General features: G+C 38.3%; 1 protein-coding gene across 2 annotated transcripts; it reads right to left on the bottom strand.

The window, feature by feature from the left end:
• Window positions 1-1,330: 1,330 nt before the first annotated feature.
• On the bottom strand, window positions 1,331-14,353 carry LOC107567442 (alpha-2,8-sialyltransferase 8F-like). Of its 2 annotated transcripts, none has more exons than XM_016253121.1 (7): window positions 13,758-14,353; window positions 8,625-8,699; window positions 8,240-8,320; window positions 3,479-3,623; window positions 3,282-3,394; window positions 2,965-3,057; window positions 1,331-2,601 (listed from the first exon to the last, which is right to left on the bottom strand). In XM_016253121.1, the coding sequence occupies exons 1-7, from the start codon at window positions 13,850-13,852 to the stop codon at window positions 2,127-2,129; spliced, it is 1,077 nt and encodes a 358-aa protein (XP_016108607.1). In that variant the 5' UTR covers window positions 13,853-14,353; the 3' UTR covers window positions 1,331-2,126. The 2 variants fall into 2 exon arrangements, with proteins under 2 accessions (XP_016108607.1, XP_016108615.1); XM_016253129.1 differs by having other exon boundaries at window positions 3,512-3,623.
• Window positions 14,354-27,126: the final 12,773 nt, after the last annotated feature.

Here is a 27,126-nt window from a genome sequence, read left to right as displayed (position 1 = left end):
AACTGTTCTGGAACAGTGTTGTAAATACAACTTAACCACTGATTTCTAGTCGTGGCCTCTTTTGGAAGACCAAACAAAGTATTTTCGCTTTCGCAACGAAACACAGTGTCTTCACAACATGGCGGTGGCGGCGGCAGCAATAAAGTTATGCCTTTCTTTGCTTGAACATTTGGGCCACACAGTGACGTAGACATGTGGGGGCGTGTTTAAACGAGGTGTTTTAGGAGGGCGTGGACGAGTCTTAACTTTTATAAAGAATATCTCTTTAGGTTTGAGACTTTAGTCTTTGCAACTTCAGGGATCTTATCTATTCACGAACAGCTTGTAACACTTCAAAGAGAAAGGAAAACTTGAAATCGCATCATATGACCCCTTTAAAATGTTGTGGCCATATAGTAAAAGTCAAATGGGGTCCAGTGTTGTGTTGACCCTTTTGACTTTAATTATATGGACAACAGTTCTTCTTTTGTGTTCCACAGAATAAAGAAATTCATACAGGTTTGGAAAAAAGTTTGGAGAAATTTTCATTTTCAGATGAACTATCCCTTTAAATAGTAAATTATGTTGTGTGTTTCAAATATTAAAGAGTCAATTCATCAGCAGCAAAAAAGTATTAACAAAACTGCTTGTTTTCATGAAAATGTATAGTTCTTTGTCTTTGGAATCAACATTACACATTGAACTGAACTGTGACTATATCATCTCACAGATGTATATTGTGTCTTGCTGTTAGAGAGTATTGATTAGTTGATAGTTGTTTTGCAAAGGCATCTCGTCGATGACTTTGTTATCTTTACAAACCTTTCCAAAAGAATGGGCTTCCACTCGTTTCTTGTCCATTGTAGTTTGATGGTAGTTTTATGTAATAGGGGCCCATCCGTCAACACCTACTTTTATTCACACGCAGAGGAATTTCAGAAGGCACAAATTGCCAAGCTGTTCTATCATAAGCTCCAGTGAGAACACCTGAATTAAAAAGCCTTTCTACTGGCCAACTCACTGTCATCAGTCTATCCCTGAATGCCTAGGTGTTTATTCCTCTTCAAATGGAAAGAGTCGGCATGAGTTTACTTTGTACGATATTTTGAGAGAAGCAAACTAAGAGTGGAACAAATGAGTCTAATAATTCTGCAGATGATTTAAAGAAATGTTTCACAGAACAATTAATATTTTGTCATTTACTCATGTCTAAACTCACAAATGCATCAAGGAGTGTTTTCAGTCAACAACAAGTACATTGAAAGTCAAAGGTAACCAAAATAGTCTGGTTACCAACATTCTTCAAAATATCTTTTATGTTCTGACATGAGAGTGAGTAAATGTTGTCAGAAATTTATTTTGGGGGGAAATCCCTTTAAGGTTTTAAGATAAAGGAGATCCAATCTCACAAATTGATATTTAATAATTCAAAGCAAATTGTACTTACTTTACAGTGATTGCTGTAAGAGTCATAACGTTCTCAGACAGGGCATTCAAAATTGGCACATTTGAAATTTGCCACTCTTGTCAGCTTTTACACCTCTCGTGTTCTTACTCTCAGTTATGCTAACCCACATCCATGCTTCCTATTGTTTCTCAGTCATGTTTCCAATCATCCAGACATTTCTGCGATCTCCTAGCTGAGCTCTGAGTCCTGGATTCAAGATCTAGAGTTATAATCCAGTGCTGCTAATACAGCTATTTCTGCACACCTGAGATCAAATACACATTCACTGCTAACAACTGCTAAAGAGGACAGACTGGCACTTGAGATGAATGCAACAGAGCTGGAGGAGCACCAACAGCGAGCACGTTAAAAGCTGACAAAGGCAAGTCTGCTTAAGGAGTGTTTAGGGGTGCTGATCTAGGAGACATTTTCCTAATGAAATTCTTTCACAGTATACCAAGGCTAAAATAATTGCATTTGTTTTCAGCTATTTTTGTGTGCAAGATTATGTCAAAGTAGCTTAAAAAACATGATTTTTTTTTTTTTGTGCATGGTCATGGCTGCTGCTTTGCACAGCAATATAGGCAATATAAATTCAGTGCGCATTCCAGACCCATCCAGGTGGCCTGTTGAAGTCCTTAATCAAACTGTGAGGTATTCTTTAGGGGTGTGCAGTACACTGCAGACAAGGCCTTTAACTTTAAGTGGGTTGACACTCGCCAAGGTGTATGCGAATCACACCTTGCTTGTGAAGTTTTAATAAATGTTCGAATTCAGTCGGCATAGAATGGACGTTCTTCTTGCTCTCCCGATCATCGTAGTAATGGTTGGTGATCGGCCGATTGTCATTTGGATGTTTATTGAAGGGCCAAAAACCATATAAATGGACGTTTGAACAGATTTCTAGTGCTAAGCTGGCCATGATGAGTCCTGTGCTGGGACGAACCGAGTTAAGGCCTCTCTCACGCCAAAACTTCGACAACCTCCTCAAGTATTCTGGATTCAGGAAAACGGGCAGCGGGCTGTCGCTGCCAAAGTCCTCCAGTGTGTAAAAGGCACGCAGGGATACAGGCGTGTTGTGACCGTAGGAGAAGGCTGGCAACAGCAATAAGGCTTGTCCATAAGGACGAAGGCTTTCCACAAATGGACGACGACGCTCCATCAGTCCACTGTACCTGTAACAGATGAGGAGGAGAAAGAAAAGCTTGAATATTCCTCACAGTAATACGGTCCCGTTAACAATGTTTTTAGGTTTTTCAGTTTAGTAAGGAATAAATAGGCCCTATCTGTGAAAAAATAAATGCAATTTCATTGCCAAAGATAAACCCAATAATAAAAGCATAAAAAATAGTTTACAGAAACTTTTTGAAGACTTTTCTCAGACTTTTTAGAGGTGCCATATGAAGTCTGATAAATGGCCTTAACTACATACAACACTATTTATAATTTTATAATATAAGCTATATTTATAATTTATTTATATGTATATTCATACTTTTTTGCAAGTAATAAAGCCAAACCCACAATCACAGACTCACTTCTCATGGAGGATGCTGGGGTTTGCAGTCACCAGGCTGGTTTTGTTGCCCACATCTTTCTCATATCTGTTATCCAATGGCGGAAGGTTGCATCTAAAATGCAAGGGTAGACAGAGATAAAATGAGAGAGGTACCATTTTGGCCTGTGGTCTATATCAAATACAGTGTTAAGTCTTGTAACTACATTTAGGAGCATAAAAAATATGATTAATTATTGTGCCACCAATATTATAGGAATTATACTCATGTGAATTGATATTCTGATCATTTTGACTCTAATCTGGCCAATAGGTAACATGGGTTGATCTAATACATACCTAATGACAAACTGGGCTGAATTAATTTCTTCTCCACAGCTGCTGTTGGCCAAAATACCTCCATTCCCCACCACGGCACATGACTCCCATGTTGCATTTCCAAAGGGCTGCTCCTACAAACACACACACTGTAACTCCGAATTCATTTCGAGAAACCATACAGTAGTTCACCCTATGTTTTAATGCTGGTACACTACCTTAACTAATATGTTGAACAGGGCTTGTGTCACCTGTAGCGGCTTTCTCCTCTCTCCATCATAGATAACATTTGACCCCAGTGGGGTGTTATTCTTTGTGACCACAGCCTTTGACACAGCATAGCATTTGCTACTCAGTAATGACCTGGAAGGAAACAGATGCTCATTCTGATGTGTTGCAGTCATGTGAAAATCTAATGAAAAGACAAAAAGAAGCTTTTATATTTTTATAGTTTATAGGCCAGAAAATCCCTATATGTCTTTGTGTAATAAAGACATAAAATCCAACCTCAAAGGAACAGATCCTTTGATAATAGTTTTCATTTTTGGGTGAACCGTTTCTTTAAAGGGGTCATGAACTGCCTGCTTTTTATTTTGTACTGTTCTCTATGGTCCACTTATAACGTTATCAAGATTACATCAAAGCCATCATAATTTAGAAGTAATATGCTATTTCTGTCCTGTTTTTAACCCCCCTCATCAAAACGCTCTGTTTGAATAGACGTGGCAAATTGTATACTCTGAAGTAAACACACACTCCTATATGATTGGCTAATAGTTGTGTGTTTGACAGTCAACGTCCTTCACAGATGAATGCTTTCAGGTCAAAAACGCATAAATACTCAATACATATCAAACGATCTGTAATGACAGACAAAGCAATAGTCTTATATTAATGTCAAATAATGTCCTGACATTACTGTCAAGCGAGCAAAGGACCAAGTTCTTACTGAAGGGGTCTGGAACTTCCTTAAAAATAAAGTTACTTCACTCTTTTCTAATGTTGGGATCAGAAGGAAGGCAATGCAAAGACTGTTTTTCCACAACTTGGCACTACACAGCGTCTTGTCGTCTTTTTTTGTTTTCTGTGTAGACCTGCGTTGCCGTTTGCCTCTCTCACTCTTTCCAATACATGCGTGAATCAGTGGGCGGGGCTAAAGCAGTGATGTAGAAGCAGGCGTTGTTGTTCTTCCTCTGCAGAGTGTTTATCCACACTATTATATCATAGAGTAGAACATTCCACGAGCTGTCGGTTTGGCAGATTGTCTTCAATATAGGCTATGCTGTTTTTAGACTAATGAGAAAGTTTTGAGTTCTGAAACTTACAGGATGGTGGGAGTAAGTCACACATGTGCAAGTCACAAGTGAGTCTCAAGTCTTAACCTTCAAGTCTCAAGCAAGTCCAAGTCAATTTTTTGTGAGAATCAAGCAAGTCAAGTCAAGTCACTGCTTTGTGTCAAGCAATTCAAGTCAAGTCGTAGCTTGGGTCAAGCAAGTCACTGTCAAGTCATACAAATGATTGATGATTTAACTGAATTTATATATTAAAATAAGTTAAAACTACAGTAGTTATGGACTATAGGAGTTTTATTTGCAACAAAAAAAATGCAATATGCATTTTGTCCACATACAGCTGATATATATATATATATATATATATATATATATATATAAACTACATAGCCTAAAATATAAATGTAACTGAAATTAGGCCAACATAAAAGCATGAAAAGTATTTAGGTACAGCTGTTTCAATATGCCTCAAACATTACAGAAACCCATGAAAAAGTATTAAACAATTCAAGTATGATGGTTTCTATGCCACCAAATGGCATTCTTCAAACAGGCTTCACCTTTGTGGGACATGAACACATCCTTAAGTTAGATCCTTCCTTTTTAACAAAAGAATAACAGCAAGAAAAATGATTAATAATTGAATCACACAAACCTTGCACCCGTTTATCAGGTGGATTGACTATTGTACATTATTAATCTCTCTGTGTGTGTGTGTGTGAGAGAGCGAGAGAGACAGAGAGTGAATGAGTGAGTGGGAGAAGAGAGAGAGAGGTGATTTGAGTGAGTGTGATTTATTAATATTTGTGAGTGAATGTGTGTGCGCGTGTATGAGTGAAAAGTGTATTGTTTGTTTGCATGTGCATGGTTGTACTTGCAAGTTTGAGTTTTTTTTTGTTTGTTTGTTTTTTTTGTATGCATGGTTGGGTTCGCAAGTCTGTATGATTTATTTTTTCTTTGTGTGTGTGTATGTGTATACAATATATTTGTGCATCCCCATAAACTATCCATAGGCTTTTCTCTCAAAGTCTAACACTGAAGACCAGTTATTAGACACTGTACACATGCAAATACTAAGTGCTATTGCAAAAAAAAAAAAAACCTTTCCTTGTAAACATTGAATAATCATTTACAATGCATTGCACTTGCAGAAAAAAATTATTTGATAGTGCTCACAAACTGTATTTTAATGCAGCCAAATTCTCAATAAAACTTTTATATTTTTCTGTTTCTGTTGTAAGACAACGGGATGAATATGAAATAGTGACTGAAACGCGGCCCATTAAGACTATATAACCAGCTCTTCCTTAGATGTTAATCTGCACAAAAACCCTGATTCATAATCAGGACGTCATCTAATGAAATCAAATACATATCAGATAAAGACAATGGCTGTGCTGTGATTTCGGCTATATTTGCATGTAAAATAGAGTTCGAAGCGACAGAATATATTTGAACTAAAGCGCTGCTCCTCTCCGCCGCTCGCTGAACAGAGCAGACGCAGAGAGAGGTGTGTGCGCGCTGGGAAAGAGAGACCTTGCGGCAGTACCAGCGAGTCTCAGAAACTAAATAAGGTTTGTCCAAGGCAGGGACCAGGCCCGGATTAAGAACACATAGGGCCCTGCCCCTGGGGCTATAGCAAATCCAAGGGCCCCCTTTCATAGTAGCCTATCTTGGTGCCACAACGTTTTCTACAACAGGAATAATTCGGTTTTTTTTCTTCTAAATCTCCAATACACAGAGATACAATGTGTATGCACACTAATTATTCCAGGCTACAACACATTAAAAGAATAAATACATTAACACCAGATATATGAAGTCAAAGCAAACAGGTTTCCAGAAGCAGCAACAACTTTTGAGCATATAGGCTACAGCTCCCTTAAGGAGTTTAGTTTAAATAGTTTTATTATTAGAAGGTCTTCTTTCTGGCTCTAGAAGAGGAGAATCATCAGGTGCTGGACTGGTGTTAAAATTCAGCCCATCTGACCCACACAGTCTCCCATAATTTTTTTGCTGGGGTTAGGGCAATTGGAATAAATTATTTATTAATAAATAACGGACGAAAACAAATTATATTTTTGAATACTTAAAATGCATTTAACAATATTAATATTCCATTATATTGCAGGCTCTTAATTATTGAATTCATATTTTTCTGCAATTGAAGTTTATTAGAACTATTAAATTGTCCTTTGTAGGCTAGTTGCCCAAATGAAAAGCTAATTCTTGAATCCAGTGGTGTGGTGCTGTGGATTAAATTGCTTATTTACAGTAGAGTTTTGTGCAGTTTACCTCTACACTTCAGTTTACATGGTCGGTGCTATTCAATCTGGTTTCCGCTAGCTTCACCACAGAGACTTTACTGTTCACATACAGTAGAAGTGTCGTGTGTGGAATTCAAATGGCCAAGCGCTGCTTATTATCACTTCATTAGAGCGGCGAAAGTGTCGAGCTGCAGTCGTTGTCCGCGCTGTGCGGGCGGGAGACACCGGTCCGGTGTGGTCCAGCTGTTCTCTTGCGCTGCGCGGTTTAATCAGGTAACTTAGTGCCGTTTCATCACTTGGCTTTTAGTGTTTGTTTCCCATGCGCTACGGTAAAGCCGAGGCGATTAAAAGATACCCGCAACTCTAGTGTAAACTAGTACAAATAAATTTTTATCGCTCATATCTTTTGGACTGAAATAGTGCAGACAATAATATGTGGGGGCTTGGTGAGATTTTGGCAATCGGCTGGGTGCTCCCGATGGCCAATCAATTCTAAGTCTAATTTTCCTTTCCTCCACAGCCAATCACGTCGGGCCCCCTCAATCCGCGGGCCCTGGGGCTTCAGCCCCGCCTAGCCCTTATGTTAATCCGGCCCTGGGCAGCGTTGCCAGGTTTTCACAACAAAACCCGCCCAATTGCTACCCAAAACTAGCCCAATGGTATTTCGAGGTGGACTCCCCGTTAAAAATAGCCTTCTGGGGGGTAAAATACACATTTTTGGTGGGGTTCCCCAGGTAAAATTCGCACTCCAGGGCCTAAATATCACATTATTGGGGTCACTTTAACCCGCGGACATGAAAAACAACCCGCGGCAACAGTGATAAAGTAGCCCAATTCCACGGGAAAACCACGGACTTGGCAACATTGGTCCAAGGGGTCTGAAAAGGGGTTCGAAAAGTCGCTAAATCTAGCGACAAAGTTGCTAAATTGGCAACACTGTGTCCACGCTCTTACTGCTTGCCTGCTGCGTCACTTGGTTAGGTTGTGTTGCGTTCAAAAACAAACAGATATTTATTAAACAAAATACAAGTTATTTCAAGTCATTTAACTCAAGTCCAAGTCAAGTCTCAAGTCATGAATATCAAGTCAAATTCAAGTCAGGTCTTTTATGAATATTTGTCAAGCAAGTCTCAAGTCCTAAAATTTGCGACTTAAGTCTGATTTGAGTCAAGTCATGTGACTCGAGTCCCCCACCTCTGGTTTTTATACAATGACCTCTTATGTCAAAAGATCAAGGGAATTTTGTTTTCTCAGTTCATGACCCCTTTAAGTAAGCATTTCTGTAGCATATTGTCTGGTTCATGTGATCCATAATCAACAGAACAATACTTTTACTCTTATCCAACAACGCTTTGCCACAGATGCCTCAGTTTAACCTTTATGAGAACATCTCATGGTCCGCTCTGGGATACTGTTTTACCTGAATCTTTTAAAGTTTGCCTCGTGTTTTTTCCATTTGTGTGAGTAGTTCTCCAGTCCCTTGGCAATTAATACATTGTCTCTGAAAGAATTAAATGCATACGAACAGAAATGACATACTGTGGTGGTTCACAAACATGTGCTTCATGAGATAGAAATGCATAAAGTGATTTCAGGTTTAATTTCTATAAGAGAAATGACAGAAATGTAAACATGAACAATTAATGTATAGACACAAACCTGAAATAATTATATTCTATGACTGAAATTAATAAATGAAAAATATGAAAATAAATAAAATGTATAAAACATTAACTATCTGGAGGCATTTATGTTTGGTGTCTGCTATGTAGAAAAAACAGTGATTATGTGCTGTGAAAGCTTACTTGCTGCATCCCTTGCAAGATTTTGTTTCTGAGCTTTTTTGAGGAATCCTAGATGAAGGGTGAGGGATTACATTACTGTAGAGAGAAAGAGATTTAAAATGTACATTTACTCTACATTTACATATAGGCATGCTTGCAGCCAAATTTTTCATGTTTAAACATAAAATTTGTTCTCTGAATGACTAATTTGCTGTTCTAAATAATTCAGTTTAGACAGTTTGCAAGAATGTTTGGCATCCGTTGAATGAAAATGATCGCTGCGAAACGCTGGCGGAGTGAACGAGTCTTGAGTTGTGAGCGCGGGTGCATCCTCCACCATGTTGGCAGATAAACATCTTTGGACTTTTAGTAGTTAAATTTTCACAAAATCATGCTACAAACATTCATAAGAGCACTAGACAAACTTATCATATAGCCATGGTTATGAAAACTATAACAGTAATAACCTATGTATTGTTGCATGAATAATAAACAACTTATCAAATTATCCACCCCTAACCTATTGTAAAGTATTAACAAATTTTGATGCAATAAATATGGTATGATTTAACAATGTTCATCCCTCCAAAACAGAGAAAACATCTTTCACAAACATCTACATGTCTGTAATGAGCTTCCCTGAATGTCAGCGAAGACCAGGACAACTAGATAAGCCCCAGAGTCAGATCCCCAGTGAAGACCTCGTCTCCTAGACGGACATCGGGACAAGACCACAGGAATCAGATGAGTCCTCTGCACAATCTAAATTTGCTGCAGCATGGAACAAACTGCTGGTTCATCTGGCCAGAGGAGAACTGGCCCCCTGACTGAGCCTGGTTTCTCCCAAGGTTTTTTCTCCATTCTGTCACCGATGGAGTTTTGGTTCCTTGTCGCTGTCGCCTCTGGCTTGCTTAGTTGGGGACACTTAATTTCCAGCGATATCATCGACTTGATTGCCCAGATTTAAACTGAACTGAGCTGGACGATGACATCAATGAATTCAATGATGAACTGCCTTTAACTGAAAATTGAGTGTTTACTATTGTCCTTTTGCATTACTGACACTATTTTCCTAGTTGATACTGTAATGCTGCTTTGACACAATCTGTATTGTTAAAAGCGCTATAAATAAAGGTGACTTGACTTGACTTGTAGGGGTTATTTTAGCACAGTTTTTAACCCCAGTCCAGACTTCACTCATTATCAAAGCCTGGCTACGGCCATGCTTGCAGCTCACATAACGGCAGATAAAATATCAGTAACTATTGGCTTTATCAGGAGAACATTAACAACAGTTAGTTCCTGTGTCCTTGAATTTGACAGGCTGTGCGAAAGTAATATTTTGTGTGCTGTAGACAACCTGTCTCTGTCTCACTACATATTTCTCCCTTCATCTCCTTAGTTTTCACTTTCTGTCCCTCCCTTACTTTCTGTTACACCATATCACAGTGTTTCCACTGCATTCATTCTGCCGTGGCAGGCCGCCACACTAAAAATCATCCCCCTCCATGGCTGCAGCATTTCTGCATCATAGTGACGCCGCTCACATCATTCACAGTCGGGTAATTAGTGGAGGAGACAGAGCAGGACTTGAATTTCGGCACAACTACAGAGTTATGTTTTGCACCTTATTGCATGTAAATGGCCAAATACATACAAAATTATGTCAAAATACCCATCTTGGCAAGTGTTCACGTAAACACAGTCGGTTTATATTAAACATAGTCTGTTATTAAGTGAATATAAACTGTTGAGAAGCAAAACGCACATGTAACAGTATATTAGATCCATGCATGAGGTCTTAAAAGAAACAGCAGCCTAAATAAACCTGCTGCTGTCTGTGTCATTACTGTTTATTTATACATGTAAAGACTTTCCAGTGTTATTTTACAGTTGAATTGTAGTAATTCTGTACCTAAATATTACTGTTAGACCGACCTGGAAAACAAAGTACTGTTAGTTTCATTTGTATCTTGTTAATGTTTTTGTTTAAATTCAAATAAATTAATTTCTGAGTTTGAGTGCACATGATTCTTGGGTGGGGAGGTTTAACCACCAGGGGGAAGGAGGCATGATCCACAGGAAACGGTCCTGCCACCACAACTAGAAAAAATTCTACAGGAAACATTGATATCATACATATCACTTTCTGCCTCCCTTGCATGCTGTTTGCAAAATAGAGTCAGGCGTCTTTGAGTTGAACCCTCAAGCGTCGTGGTTAAACTACGCTGATTAGAGCTGAGAGTGACCCTCTGGTGTAAATGTAGTATTTTGTTAATTTGTTTGAAGTATTTAATTTTACATTTCAAGAAAGATGTTTTATAAAAAAAATAAAATTCCTCTGAGCAGTTCACATATCCAAACTTCAGTAAATCTAAACAGAAACATCCTTGTTGAAAAGCATCCTAAAATTACCTTCATACTTCAGACTATAATCTCACACAGGTGACCTTTGACCTTCCAAACTCAGGATATAATCTATTTGTAGGTTTACCCTTCATGAGGCCTATGTAGCTACTTAGCATTTTAGCGTTACAGAGGAGATTCACCAAAATCCACTTTTATTATACTTGTCTTCAACTAAAAATTAAAGACTTAAGTTTGTTTCCTGTAATTTGGCATCTAAATAACAGAAGCCTAATTCACATTACCTATGATGAAATAATTCTGTGCCGCCGTGAAGTTCTCAGCAAGTTTAATCTCCCACATGCCTTGTTGTGATTAAAGGCTACTGTTGCCAATGTAACAGCACACAATAAGGGAAAGGTCACAGCCATGACAGAAAAAACATTATCCTCAGTAATGCCATGGATAATCATTTATATATTTCTTCAAGCAATGTAAAGCCAGTGTTAAAGCATGTTAAATAACTGATACAAATAGACACACAATATAATATTACACTAGAAACCACATTTCAAAATGTAATGTCAGTTTGACTGACAAAATACTCAGTATTTTCAGTAACCTGCAAATGTTACTTTGTAGAACTATTTTTAGCTGATCCAACTTCTCACAGTATTTTCATATCATTAACATGTCAAGATTCAGAATGCTCTAACCTAACGCAAACTGTGCTTATCGGCTGTTCAGTGCACTTATTGTGTTCCAGCTGACTTGAGAGCGAGAATGTAAACAAATTACATTTATTATGGAATTTGAGAATCGATTATGATGACTGTGATCATACTCAATGTGTTACAGAGACTGTCTCAAAGATTGACAAAACAAATGTACAAAATAAATTAAGAAAGATCATCCAGCCAAATTTGAATTTCTCCATTCATATGCATATTTTTTTTACGTTCATTTTCTTTTCATTCCCATGCAGTTGCAGTGTATTATGCATATAGAGGATTGTTTGGAGAAAATACACTGTGTTTATTAAGTGTTATGTAAGAGATCATTTGCAATCAGCCGGTTATTATCGCAAAATAAACCTTGACAAGATGCAACAATATTACATTAATATTATTAATATTAATACTTAATTTTCCATTTAAGTTATTTTTTATTTTAATTTATTTATGATTTATTTAAAAAAAAGAAAATATGTTTAACTTTTTATTTATTTGTTTTTGTTCTGTTTATATTTCATTTTTATTATTCTTTATGTATTTATTGTTTTGTATTCTGGTTGTGTATGTAATTTATTGCTATGACTGTATCCCCTGTGAATGTTATATCTTCAATTTAAAAAATAAATAAATAAATAAATCACTAGCAGAAACTCCAAAAAAAAAAGCCACTGCACAAAACAAATCCCAGCCTGTGAATGTTATATCTTCAATAAAAAATAAAAAATAAAAAATAAATCCCTAGCAGAAACTCCACAAAAAAAAGACACTGCACAAAACAAATCCCAGCCGGGTCCGTCACTTTTTTGGGTCCCCTTGAAACATTTCCGTTGTGGTCCATGCTATTTGCATGTTTGCATGTTTCTTCGTTTGCATGTGTTGTGAGGATTTGCAGCGCGTTTCTTCGTTTGCATGTGTTGTGCGTGTGTTGTCAAACTGATGAAGATGTTTTCTTAATTTGCTGGTGTTTTTTCAATTTGCATGTGTTTTCTTAAGTTGCAGCGCGTTGAGCTCTCTCGGCCACCGTAAATACTGCATATCAATGCAATTAATAAATGAAAAGCAAGATGTTGCCAGTTGTTTTTGTATAAAACAAGAGTTACAGCATTGCCATGGTGAATCTGACTACTAAATACTGCGATTTATAGAGAGCCATGTAATAGATGCCATTTAGTTGTTAATTTAATTATCTTGGTTAATTTGAAGATGGTTGCTATTCATAATAGAATTGATTATGTTTCAGTCAGTAAATGTTCTGTACCATGAAATGCAAAACTATATTGCAGCCTATAGCCTATAAATCATGATTTACTTGTGGATTGAGTTAAAGGTTCTTTTCATTTATTAAATATTCAAAATGTATTATTTGTAATTTATTTTTTAAAGGTCAGTCAGTTGATGTTTAAAAAGGCAACTAAATCATTAGCAATTATTGTATTATAGCACAACGATACATTTGCCTTAAATACAATTCGCACTGATTCATCACATGCCAATATATATGCTAAAATATTATTGAGACACTGTATATGCAATAACTTAAATATTTTTTGTCTGTATATACATACATAGAGAGAGGGATGTCTCTGAAAGAATACATGAAGCTTTTGAATAGCTAAAGTTAGTGATCAAGTTGAATGACTTGAGCATTTGAATTTAAGAGATCAATATTCAGACAAGCAAAAGAAACTTTCAATTATTTACTAATGTGAAATGCGATACAAAACTTTACTACAGGGTAAACAACAAACATCTAAAGTCCAATTTTAAGACCTTTCCAGCATTCTAAAACATTGAACCATTTTCCCAAAAGTATCGTCTTGCTTTGCTTTCATGAAAATCCCTTCATAACAAAGTAATGTAATCAAATGTCTGTGTGTATCTGACAGTACAATGATTAAAGTGGCCTTTAATTACAAAAAAAATATTGGTCACTAACTTGACAGAAAAAGACTTCATTTCAGTCTTGGTGGCCAGCAGGCCGTATCGATGTGCTGCAACACTCAGGTCTTTTAAAGTTCACTCTCCAAATAGAAGGATAGATAAGATACACACAGGCTGAAATGGATATACTCACTTGTTAGAGAGGAATATCCAGAAGGCCACACTGCAGAAGGAACACAGAAGGATGATAGGAAGAAGCCAGAGCATAAGAGTCCTCATAACGCGCATCCACTCTCACGCACAAGCTTTGGCGCACACATAGCCGCTGACATGCATGTGCTCTCGTAAACGCTCATTTAAATACGGATGTTCCCTCTGCCGTCCTCTCCTTATTTTATCCCTGAGTCTGTTTCTTGACAACTGCACCCTTTTCTTTACTCTCTCTCTCTCTTTCTCTCAGACTGTTAATCTCCTCACCCTCCCTCCCTCCTCTTAATGTAACTGCCGCTTGCTCTTTTTCCCTCTCTTTTCTCTACTGACAGGCCTTGGCTTTTTATCACTTCTCTGCTGCTTTACTCTTCTCTTAATCTATCAGCCCAATTTCTTCTCGTCTTCTTGTCCTCCACTCCTTTCTTGGCCGCTATGTTCCTTTAAGGCATCTTTGTTATTTTTCCATGCTTCTCCACCTCATCCTTCCCTCTGTACTTCCTTGTTTTGTAGGAGCTGCTCAGAGTTTCCTTCTGTCCGGTTCCCTAGAAATCTCAAGCTGTGTTTGTGCATTCTCAACCCCCTCCCCCTTTCGCTCACACTGGGCACAACTTGATTGCCCCTCCCTCCGTCCCTCCCTGCCTCCCTGCCTATCTCACTCTCACACACATTCTTTTTCGTTCTCTCTCGGGGTAATAGGAGTGCCGAGTACAGAATTAGCTCATGGCAGCACCTCATGACTGGGAGGAAGGGTTGTGTGCTCTAGAGAAGAGTTTTACCCCTTCATTTCAGCCAATGATGGTCAAAGAATGCAAAGGGCAGCGGCCAATCAAATGCTTGTCTGATGTCCCCCCCCCCCAGGCTACCCCACTTTCTTCTGAGAGTTTGAAGAAGGGGAACAGTCTGTGGTGCTAGTAGTGAATGAAACTTTGTGCATTGCACACTAGAGAAGTACAGAGATAGTTCACCCATTAATTTACTCACCTTTGTGTCATTCCAACCCTTTGTGACTTTCTGTCTCCTGTGGAACACAAAAGAAGATATTTTGAAGAATTGATTTTTTCCATACTATGCAAGTCAGTACCTTTATGATATGTATGATATTCAGACTATGAAAAAAAGAAAAGTCATACAGGTTTGGAAAGACATGGTGAGTAAATGATGATGCTAAATGGTGAAAAATTTCCATCGGATCAATCAGAATCAGAATCAGAATCAGAATGAGCTTTATTGCCAGGTATGTTTACACATACAAGGAATTTGTTTTCGTGACAGAAGCTTCCACAGTGTAACAGAATGACAGTGACAGAACAAAAAACACAGATAATAAAAATAAAAAAATCGAACAAGTAAAATAAGGAATAAAAAATATGTTCTTATACACAAAAACACAGGACCTTATGGAAGTCATATTGATGTCATAAATATGGATTTTAAAGCAATCAGGCTCAAAATATAGATGGATACATCTTGGTTAAGAATTGAGAATGAATATAAAGAAACTTCTTCTAAGCTCATGATGCACTGTGAGACATTTCCTTTGTGGTCTTCATATGATCCTGACTGATGGTAAAATGTTAAAGAAAACAGAAATTACTATACAGCACAATTATTGTACTGAATCATATTTTACTGATGTTGAGTAGTTGATATTTTGAGCAGTGTGACAATGCGACAAACTTCATCTAAGATTGTATAAAAAAGAGTGTGGTAAATAGTTCAGTACCACACTGAGACCTCAGAAAATCCATCACTTTAAAACAGTCACTGATAAATAGCACAGTAAAAGCCTGTTGCATCACAGTACAAGTACTGAGCAATCCTAATTGTGATTCCAAATGATGTTCCTATTATGTGAACCATCAGTAAATATTTTATGTGCTTTGAATTTTTTTATCTGCTTGACCACACCCATAACAGCTTTTCAAGCTGTTTGCTGCTGATATGCTCTTGATCTTGCAGTGAATTAAACTAAACTAAAAGTGTCTCTTTGGATGCATAAAGATGCATGGTGATTAAATAGAATTGATGATGATTATGCGGTGATTTCACAGGTTTTATGAAGTTCTATAGTTGGCGTTTCTTTATCCTTGATGCCTGAAGGATGTTTAACAAATGCAGAGGCATGAGAGTAACCATTTTGTAACATTTTTGGACTTTGTAACCGTTAAAAATTACTCTATATACTAGTATAAATGTGTGTAGTATGAATGTAATCTGAACATACATTGGTCATATGACCTACCATTGTCAGTTGCATTGCTTTTCTGCCATTCACAACACTTCTCCTCAGAATCTCACTGGAAGGTCATCCAGGGACTTTTTAAAGATACCTTTGCTGTTGTATCAGTACTGTGAATCCAGATATACTACTCTTTTAATGCACTGTTTTCTTGCTGTATAGTAGGGAAGGAAGGCAGGCAGAGACATTAATCTAGGCTCAGGATTTTAATAAATGAAATCAAAACAAAACAAAAGAACAAGAAAAGCACAGGGGAATAAGAGCATTACAGAAAACAATGGTTGTCAAAGGCGAAGTGAAACACCAGGGCTGTATATGCACAAGTGAGAACAAAAGCAACCAATGAGTTACTATTGGAACTAACAAGAAGTGAGTGTGGTCCAATGAGTGGCTAAGGCAGACAAACAAGTTACACACTGCGGACGGGGCAGAACACACACAGGGAACATGTAACAGAAGTATGCATATTCAAATAAACTAGGGCGCTATGAAATCTGTTTATTTTTTCCCAAATTCCATTTAAATTTTTCTGGATTCCATTTTATTTTTCTGGACTCCTTTTTAAATGGTTCAATTAAATTGTATTAATCAAAAAACATGTCTAATTGATTAAAATCATGAAACTTACAATTTCACATAAATGTATCAAAAGTTTAACAAAAATTAGGTTATATGAATTTTTTTCTCACCATTTGTTTTATTTGTTACCAAATTATGTGTTTTACATGTCTAATTATTGTAATGCATAAAACAGCTTAATTTATTCAAATTGATTCTTACAATATCCTTATGACACTTTTCCCTCAGAAATTATGTGTTGTATATTTCAATTTTTCTGGTTATCAGAAAAATTCAACAAACTTTATTTTTGGAGATTTATTTTTAAAATTAAATCATGGAAGAAATGTTTTGTGGTTATTCCTTAAAAAATTAAGTTTTAATAATTTTAGTGGCAGTACATTCTACTGAACATAAGCTAATATATTTCTCACACAATGTCTTCAATTTAAACCAAACTTTTTTTTTGACGGGTTGCGTACCTTTTAAGTTTCTGAGTGTGATATAGTTTCTCTCAAATGAAACGGTAAAATGCTCATGGAGTGACTTTCAGAGCACTTCTGGAGATGTATTTATATACTAATTTTAGTGAGATGGCAGACGCTGAAAACACCACGAGCGACACGCGCAGGGTCGTTTTAACCATTGGGCTAGGCGGGGCTGAAGCCCCGGGGCCCGAGCAAGGAGGGGGCCGATGATTGGCTGTGGAGTAGATTGACTGGAGCGCCGATCGCCAAAGCCACCATGCCCCCCACTTGTTAGCGCTGTTATTTAGTTGAGCTTTTTCGTAAATTCCATGCATTACCATTTGAGATTGAAGCTTAAAGTCTTAATTTGGTTTACCAATCAAATGCAATTATTCTATATTTGACATTGGAAGGACATGTGCAGGTATCTATCAGGTCACCTTCACTCTTCACTTCGTTATGAAGTAATCTGGAAATGTTCGCGCAAAGAACAATATTCTATAAGTAAAGATGTCAGCAATCCTGAGAGAGAGGGGAAAATACAAACAACAGGAAAAAAACATAAGTTAGTCCGTAAACTCCCCAGCTATCAGGTTATTTTACTAAAGCTGTTGATGGAGTGGAAGTTGCTGGAACAGCAAGTGAACCGGGCACACGGAGTAGATAAAAACAGTGTCATCGTCCACACAGATTTTAGGTTAGTTTGATTATTAACTGGATTTATATTGTTTTTGTGTTTGAACAAACTGTATTCATTTAAGGGTTGGGAGATAATCTGGTAGAAATATATCAGTCGTTGATTGAAGCGCGTCATGATGTAGTCTCAGCTTATCATTTCAAGGAGTTTTAAGCAGGTTTTAAAACAAATGGTTTAAGCTGTTAATGAACAGTAAGCAGTGGGGCAGAATTCATTCTGGTAAATGCGTGCATTAACGGTTTCAGCCTGATTCGCGCGGCGCGCACCTGCTCGTATTGCGACTAACTAAACTTTTTGCTCCTTGCGCTTAAACGTTCAAATTCACAGTTATGTGTCAAAAATTCTCGTCTTTGCGGTTATCCTCGTAAACAGTTATTTGTGTCTTAAGTGAGCGTTAATAGTTAAAGATAAAGCATGTGTAGGCTATATGAGATCCTGGATTAGCCTCTATGATGAGATCTTAAAAGGATATTCACCCAAAAATTAAGATAGCCTGTCATCATATACTTAAACTCAAATTGTTCTAAACCTTTGAGTTTAGAACAATTCTCCTCAACATAAAAGAATTTATGTTCTCCTCAACATAAAAGAAGATATTTTGAAAAATGATTGCAACCAGTTTCTGGTCCCCATTGACTCCAATAGTGTATTTTCTTTCATAAAGTCATGGGGGCCCAGCAACTGTCTGATTACCAGTATTGTTCCAAATATATTATTTTACATTCAACAGCATGAAGGGATCTCATACAGGTTTAGAACAACAACAGAATTTTCATTTTTGGGTGAACTATTCCTCTAAAGCAGCCTAATATAGCTGCTGTTACCATTTGTGTCAATAATGTAAATCAAACATCAGAAAGAAAATCACTTACTGTTCTTCCTATCACTTTTGTAAAATAAATAAGAATGAATGTATATTGAATATATATACAGTGAATAGACCATTCAGTCTATTTGTCCATTTTCTTTATACATTATAATATTATTCAGTGCTTTCAAGTTTTTCAAGTAGGCCGATTTCTTATGATCTTTGTTCTGTTGTAGCTTAATTTGTGACTGTTTACTTGTCTTCAGTAAGCTTATTTTTACTTAGGCTAGTATTATTTTTTTGCGATATTGAAAGTGGTAACAAAAATTATGAAATGTCATTGCATCAAGAATTTTGATGTGGGATAAAAATCCTGTTTAAAGCTTTATATATATATAATTATTGTGATGGATGGGGGGAGGGGCTTGCAGTAAGTCATAGTCCCGGGGCCCAGTACAGTCTTAATGCGGCCCTGGTTATCCTAGACTTCTCTGTTTGCTTCAGCCCCAAACTCTGTCATTGTTTGGATTGTTTATTGTGTATGACCTTACCCTGTTTTTAGATTACATTTGTGGATTACCCCTTCAATAAATACTACGTTTGGATCCTCAGCCTTCATGTCTCTGTGGAGTCTGTGACAGTTTCCATATTTAAAGGCTGCCTGACTTACTGATACTTCTATGTGAGAGACTGTTCTTATGTTTGCATCACTATATGTAGAGAGAGAGAGATTACATGTTGTGGCTATAGTATTTTAATGTTTATGGATTAGTCCTGTTGTAAGTGTCACGAATGCTGTCAAATGAGCTTAGAATACTGATCCTGGAATAATTATTAAATTACTAGTTAATAGTTATGATTTTATGAGTATGTGTGTCAGAATCTCTTTTTAATTAAACCCAAAGAGCTTCAAACTTTGATTATGCTGTTTGTCAGACAATTTGTGCATGTTGATTAAATATACAAATTTCAGTGACAAAATCTTAGTTGCAGCAGCTCATCTTCTCTATAAGAAATGTCTTTCCAAACATGTTGTTGTTATAATGTATAAGGAATTGAGCATTTTTGTTGTCTTGAAGGTGCTGTAGTAAAGTTGTTCTCACTGAATACTCAATTCTGATTGGCAGGCAGGTATGCATTTAAAAGGTTTAATCCACAGATAGTTCCAAGTCAGTTTAATCACTTCTCTTAACGTCGGGTGGTAGTTTGCCTTCACGCCATGCGTTAAAAGTGCACAGCTAGTTGTGCATTATCTCAAACAATGCCACAGGATGGAGACAAACATCAGAAACTGGCTGTCCTCATAGAACCATTTTTTAGTAATATGAACACCACATGTAACTGCTTTAGGTGTGCAAGAATAAATACAGATATTTGTGTTTAAGTGAGTTAAGGTTTATTCATATTGCTCAGGGAACGGGAAAATCTATTTTTAGAGGTGCATGGAAAGATAATTCACCATGACAACAATGGCAAACAGCAAATATGCCAGCATGAGGGAATACCACCACTTGGAATTATGAATGTGTATGCATTTTAGAAAACTTTTAATAATAAGGGAGACTGTCTGTCCCTTAGATTTATAATTCCTAATATTATTAATAAAATAAGCTGTTAAAACTTTGGAATAAGATTCAATTGGTTAACATTGCAATACAGTTTCAGGAAATTACAATGAATAATGCTATAATTATATTTATTAATCAAGGTTAATATCAACGTTAATCAATTGCTACATATACATTTCAAAATGTATGCATTTTTTTACAGTGTAAAGTCCACCATATAAAGATTGCAAACAGAAAATGTTGCATGTCAAACATTACATATTATGTACATTATATTCCATGTTCCTGCTAAGAAGCTTGTACACAAATAACACTGGTTGTATCAAGTTCAGGCCGTTCATTGATTTATATATAATTATTATTATTATTCATTGATACATATATATACTGTATATATAATTTATTTATTTATAAATGGTAAAACGGTGTATTCATGAGCATTTGAATTTAAGGCAAGTTATAGGAAAGGTATGGAAAGGTATGTTACTAACTCACAGCATGTTTGATTTACTGTTTTACGTACTGTACCTGACACAAACCCACAAGCCCAGTTATTTATTAACTGCTCTCTGAAGCTCTTCTTTTAAAAACAAGTGTATGAGTACATTGAACTGTAATCTAGCATAATGAACCACTGAAAAAATAAAGTTTCATGTGGGGAGATCAAGATCAACACAAAAAAGGAGCTTAAATGTTTTAACCGTAGAATTCCTTATGAAGTAAAAAATCTCATAATACTGTTCTAATGAAATACAGGATTAAGATAGTAGCTGTTCGGCATGAGACATGGCTGTTTCTGCTCTCTTTTTCTACACCTGTGGACTGGATCAAGTAGGCCTAATGGGTGCCTCGCTCCAGACGGGGAGATCAAGCAGTCTTTACTATGTAAACTGATATTATGTAATAAGATGCATCTGCAAAACATTCTGCCACGTGGTTTCTGTATTCTGACTTTCTGCACAGTATCGCAATTTATACTGAATCCACTTATTTCAAGTAATGCAAACCTGTAATAAACCTGTCTAATGGTGCAAGAAAGAGTTTTTGCACATACACTATTTCAGACAAAACAATAAAAAAAAAAGATGAGGAAACCATTGCCTTTCAAAAATGAAACATTTAGCAGATAAATAGAAATGCAATTTAAATGCCTTTTTAACTACAGAATAACACTATTAATTTATAGAAACAAACTTTTTTTCAACTTGTAAAATGTCTCACAAACTTACGGTAATATATGCTGTACATTACAGTAATGGTTCCCGCTTCATTTGTATGACAAAAAACAGCATGAAGGGATCTCATACAGGTTTAGAACAACAACAGAATTTTCATTTTTGGGTGAACTATTCCTCTAAAGCAGCCTAATATAGCTGCTGTTACCATTTGTGTCAATAATGTAAATCAAACATCAGAAAGAAAATCACTTACTGTTCTTCCTATCACTTTTGTAAAATAAATAAGAATGAATGTATATTGAATATATATACAGTGAATAGACCATTCAGTCTATTTGTCCTCACTTGCTTTGGTCCGGACCAAATACAATGTTGATTTTTTTTTTTTTGGTGCGGTTCGCTTTCACACTGCCCTTTTTGCAAGTGAACCACAAATTGTAAACAAAACCACATGTGTGCTAAGGTCATCCATTCATTGGACAGAAATTCTTAAGCAGGAAAAAACAGGAAGTGCAAAAACAGGCTAATCATGGAAATCTTTCGTAGTGCAGTTTTTATTCTTTTACTGATTTGGTGTTATCAGCTAACGCGATATGAATAAACTTATGAGCATCATATGAGACAATGTCATACAATGTTATTATGTAATGTAATTATGACTTGCTGAAAATAAAATCTATAGCTATAAAATACTTAAAGCATATCACAATGTTCACGCCCTAAAAATATACACAAGCTGTCTGTTTCTGAGCATGATTTCTGCAATTGGGTCGGATCGAAGTCGGGTCATATTCACACCTTAAGGGGTTAGTTCACCCAAAAATGAAAATTAGGCTGTGTTTTACTAACCCCGAGGCATCCTAGGTGTATATTACTTTCTTCTTTCAGACAAATCCATTCGAAGTTATATTAAAAATTGTCCTGGCTATTCCAAGCTCTATCATTGCAGTCAGTGGGTGTTGCAGTGCTTCAGTCCAAAGAAGTGAAATAAAAAGCGCCCATCCATAAAAAAATGTCGTGTGAGACACTTTTATAGATTTGTGCATACTCGCCCAGGGGAGGAAACGGCTCCAGCTGTGCTGATCTTCGTGGCAGTATGACTGGCGGTAACGCCCGAGCTCCTGGATCCTTCGCTCAGTCTGGCCATTCGTCTGAGGATGGTACCCGGAGGACAAGCTCACGGTCACTCCCAGGAGTCGGAAGAAGGCTTTCCATACACGGGAGAAGAACTGGGGACCCAGATCTGAGACCACATCTTCCGGGATGCCGTAGTTTCTGAAAACATTGGTAAATAAGCACTCTGCAGTTTCTATTGCTGTTGGCAGACCTTTGAGGGGTATAAATTTACAGGCCTTAGAGAAACGGTCGACTACGACGAGGACACAGGTGTTTCCGTCAGAGATGGGTAGGTCAGTCACGAAATCCACTCCTATGTGGGACCAGGGTCTCCGTGATATGGGCAGAGGGACAAGCTTGCCTACGGGAAGATGACGAGGAGTTTGAGACATGGCACAGACTGAGCAGCTTCGGACGTACCTGGTGACATCCCGGGCCATACTGGGCCACCAGTACCGGGCTTGGAGGTACTGAGTTTGGCACTGAGTTTGGCATTGTGATGTTGGAACATAGGTTTTCTCTTCTGGGCCTCCCAGCGGAGCAGGCTCAGTGTGAGTGGTGTCAAGGATGTCTTTGGAGATGTTCCATTGAATGGGGCTGACTATTAGAGCTGGAGGGAGAATGGCTTCCAGTTCGGTTGGTGTGTCGGGAGAGTGCAGGCGCAATAGGGCATCGGCTTTGCAGTTGTAATTCCCGGGACGGTAAGTGATGGTGAACTGGAACCGAGTAAAGAACAATGCCCATCTGGCTTGACGTGGGTTGAGTCTTTTAGCATCTCTGAGATATTGCAGATTTTTATGGTCGGTGATGACAGTGAAATGATGGTGGGCTAGTGACGCCACTCCTCCAGAGCTAATTTGATGGCGAGCAGTTCCCGGTTGCTGATGTTGTAGTTCTACTTCGCTGGGGTCAGTTTTCTGGAAAAGTAAGCGCAAGGATGGAGGTTCACCATAGTGCTGCGACAGCACGGCCCCGACTCCGGTGGTGGTCCACTTCCACCACAAAGGGAGCTTGGGAATCATGATGACGAAGGATTGGGGCCGTACTGAAGGCTTCCCTGAGCTGGTCGAATGCTTCGTGGGCACTTGGGCTTTCCTCGGAGCAGGGAGGTAAGAGGAGCTGTGAGTATGCTGAAGTTCTTGATAAACCTTCAGTAGAAGTTTGCGAATCCGAGGAATCTTTGCAGGTCCTTAACAGTTTGGGGCTGCGGCCACTCCTTGATGGCTGTTACCTTCCCCTGGTCCATCTGAATCCCATCCCGGCTGATGACGTAACCGAGGAACTGAACCGTGGAGCGATGGAATTCTTCTCCACTTCTCCAGTTTAAGGTACAGGTGATGTTGTCGGAGCCTCTGGAGGACCTGCTTCACGTGGTGGCGATGTTCGGCCAGGTTCCGGGAATATATAAGGATATCATCGATATAGACTATCACAAAGCGTAAAGGAAATCCCGGAACATCTCGTTCATGAAGCCTTGGAAGACTGAAGGTGAGTTAGCTAGGCCATACGGCATGACCCGATATTCATAGTGGCCTGCGGGAGTTATGAATGCAGTCTTCCACTCGTCACCTTCCCAGATACGAACGAGGTTGTATGCGCTCCGCAGGTCCAACTTGAAGATGCGGGCTCCACAGAGTTCCTCGAGGGCAGCTGGGACCAGGGGAAGTGGGTATGGCAGCTTTACCATCTGGGAGTTCAGCGTGTGATAATCGATGCACGGCCTCAAGCCCTCATCCTTCTTGCCCACGAAGAAGAAGCTCGAGGCAGCTGGTGGATGGTTGGATGAATCCCTGTTTGAGAGCCTCCTGGATGTAATTCTCCATGGCCTTGTGCTCCAGGATGGACAGAGGGTATACTCTACCCTTGGGGAGTTTCATCCCAGGCAGCAGGTCGATGGCACAGTCCCATGGCCGATGAGGTGGAAGGCGGGTGGCAGCCTGCTTACTAAAAACATCCTGGAATGCCACATAGTCAGATGGAACAGTGGGTGTTTCTTGAGGTTCCGGACTCTCAACTAGGGTGGAGGCAATTTGGGCTCAAACAAGACATGCAGGTGGTTTGGGGATTGCCACGAGACAATTTTGCCAGCACGACTCGATTCAGCGAGTAACCTCACAAGGTTCCCATCTGACTCCTGGAGAGTGGAGAGTGAGCCAGGGGTGTCCCAGGATGATATCGACGGTGGATCCCTCCAGTACCAGAAATGTGATAGTCTCCTCATGCAGACATCTGATCTTCAGCTTCATCGGCGGGGTTTGGTAGTTGACCCGCACACGCCCTAGCAGTTTCCCTGAATGGTCTCGACTCAGAACTCTTGGGCCTGACGTTGGCTGGGCAGATGGAGGAGGCTTAGGATGTCTCGTGATATGAAATTGCCCGAAGAGCCCGAGTCGACAAGGGCGGAGACTGAAACAGAACAATCAGCAGTGAGGAGTTGTACTGGTAACAAGGATAAAGTTGAGATTACTGGTTCGAGTTGAATGGTACTCACCGTAGGGCGTGGGGACCTGACGGGGCAGGCTTGATGAAATGGCCTGGAGCAGTGCAGTACAGGCATAGTCCAGCCGCTAGGCGGCAAGCGCGTTCAGCACGAGTGAGTCTGGTGGAATCCACGTGCATGGGTTCTGGTACTGGGGGACTGCTGGTGGCTGCTGCAAGCTGGTGGACGGCTTCGTCAGGCTGGTGGGCTGACAACCGTTGGGAGATGCGTGTGGCTCTTTGTATGAAGCTCTCTAACCCCATAATATCATCATAGATGGCCATTTGCGCACGGATGTGAGGATTCAAGCCCTGCTGGTAGGCACTGAGGAGAGCGGTTTCGTTCCAGCCACAGATATGTAAATTAGCTCAAAAGGGAAAGGTATATAAATAATTACAATTAATTACATAAATTTTATATCAGCTGCCAGTAGTAACTGTAGCGGAATTAATATTCTAATCAATTGATTAACCATCAACTAATCTGTTCGTCCAGCGAACATTCAGTGTAATTTCATATCATCTCTAAGAAATTATATTTTCGTGGCCATAGAAAATAACTTTTGTATTGCAATTACTTTGACATTACAACATTCTATCAAATGAAATTAACCTATTCTGCCCACTTTTACTCATATTTGTATGAGGCATCAGTCAAAGTAGGTAGAATTTACATTCTTCTGCATTCCTAACAATTGTTTCATAAATGTCTTTCATCCAATCCTGATTACCACAAAAATTATTTCAACTCTTCTTTTGTATTTGTGTTGAGGCACTTACAATGACGTGTCAATTTTGGGGGGATTGAAAAAACAGAAATGTGATGCTTATAATTTCATTAAAGCACTTCTCTGAAAGATCAACATCTATGTGTTCTCTAGCAGCAGAACTCTGCTGAGAGAGGTTGCTGGAGAAAAAACATGGCAATGATTGTAATCAGGAAATGTTGGAGCATGGCAAATATTTCATGACAAATATTATGTTCATTCCACTCTATTCGATTCCATGTTCCTCCTTTATCCTTCAAGAATTTCATATGCAAATAACATTGGCTGTGCTTGTCTGCTGTTCATTTGTATGAATCAAGTTCAAGTCAATCATATCTCTGAATATTTTTTTAGTTTTTAGAGAAAGTTTTGCTTTCACTCATTAATTACTCACGTCCCTCATGTCGTTCCAAACCTGCAAGACCTTTGTTCATATTCAGAACACAAATTATGATATTTCTGATGAAATCCAAGAGCTCTCTGACCCTGAGCTCTCTTGGTGTTCATGTCTTTTACTTTGTATTCATGCTCTTAGTCTAGTTCTGGTTTGTAATGTGTTCCTTGCTCCTCATATGACCATGTTATTTGCTTCCCTTGTCTGTGTGCTATGTTTTAATTGGTTCCTTGGTTGCATGTGTCACATTCTCATTGGTTATCATGTTCATTAGTTCGGTCTTCTCATTGGTTGGTTCTTGTCATGTTACCCTCATTGATTGATATACTGTAAGTATTCCTCATGTTGCCTTCACTCCTGTTTTTTCTGTGTATTGTGTACCTGCTGTTGGTGAGTTGTGTTTCTGTACATGCCAAGTCAAGTCTGTTCAAGTCAAGTCTTTGTTTGTATTTTGGATTTCACTATGTTTCAATAAATTGCACAAGGGTTCATCCTCAACTTGCCTTCAGTGGACTAAATCGAGACTGATTTAAAGCAAAAACAGAACAGTCTAACTTTATCTGTGGAATTATGCTACATAAAACATCTACATGAAACAAAAACAGCAGACGGGCTGATTGAGAGTGCAAATTCAGTCTCTGACAGCAGGTGGAACGGCAGCAATTCAGCCCTTCCTTGATTAGGTTAACGCTGTTGTAACGAATCAGCTCATGGGAAATATGAATAATTAACCATAACTAGTTATGATTAATTATGAATATTTTAGATCCGCTGTAGATATTTAGCTGACCACTCAGGGTCAACTGTCTTGTCAATTCTAAGAACGTTAATTTCCTGGTTAAGGGAAATAACTTTCTTACTGTACAATTCTACAAAAGTTTGTAGCGTAAATCTGCATGATTAGTGACTCCGGTTATGAGCAAACAATGAACACGTCAAGTGTGATACAAGCAAGGTTTTATTAACTACATAAACACTTAAACTAGTCCAACATACTACATAAACACATAAACTGGTCTAACATCCTACATACACACATAAACTGGTCTAACATACACATACACACACACATACAGTTGGTA

This window comes from Sinocyclocheilus grahami, unplaced genomic scaffold, assembly GCF_001515645.1.
Source record: "Sinocyclocheilus grahami isolate Dianchi unplaced genomic scaffold, SAMN03320097.WGS_v1.1 scaffold27.1, whole genome shotgun sequence".
NCBI classification, from domain to species: Eukaryota; Metazoa; Chordata; class Actinopteri; order Cypriniformes; family Cyprinidae; genus Sinocyclocheilus; species Sinocyclocheilus grahami.
Note: the sequence above shows the minus strand (reverse complement) of the source record. Positions and strands in the feature narration are given on the sequence as shown.

Bases quoted from the DNA above. Each gene is read 5' to 3' on its own strand.
- LOC107567442 (XM_016253121.1), bottom strand. From the start codon at position 13,852: ATGCGCGTTATGAGGACTCTTATGCTCTGGCTTCTTCCTATCATCCTT. The intron at 3,395-3,478 runs GTAGTGTACCAG...GTGTGTTTGTAG, and splicing joins TGTTCAACATATTAGTTAAG to GAGCAGCCCTTTGGAAATGC. The intron at 3,058-3,281 runs GTATGTATTAGA...CTTGCATTTTAG, and splicing joins TCAGCCCAGTTTGTCATTAG to ATGCAACCTTCCGCCATTGG.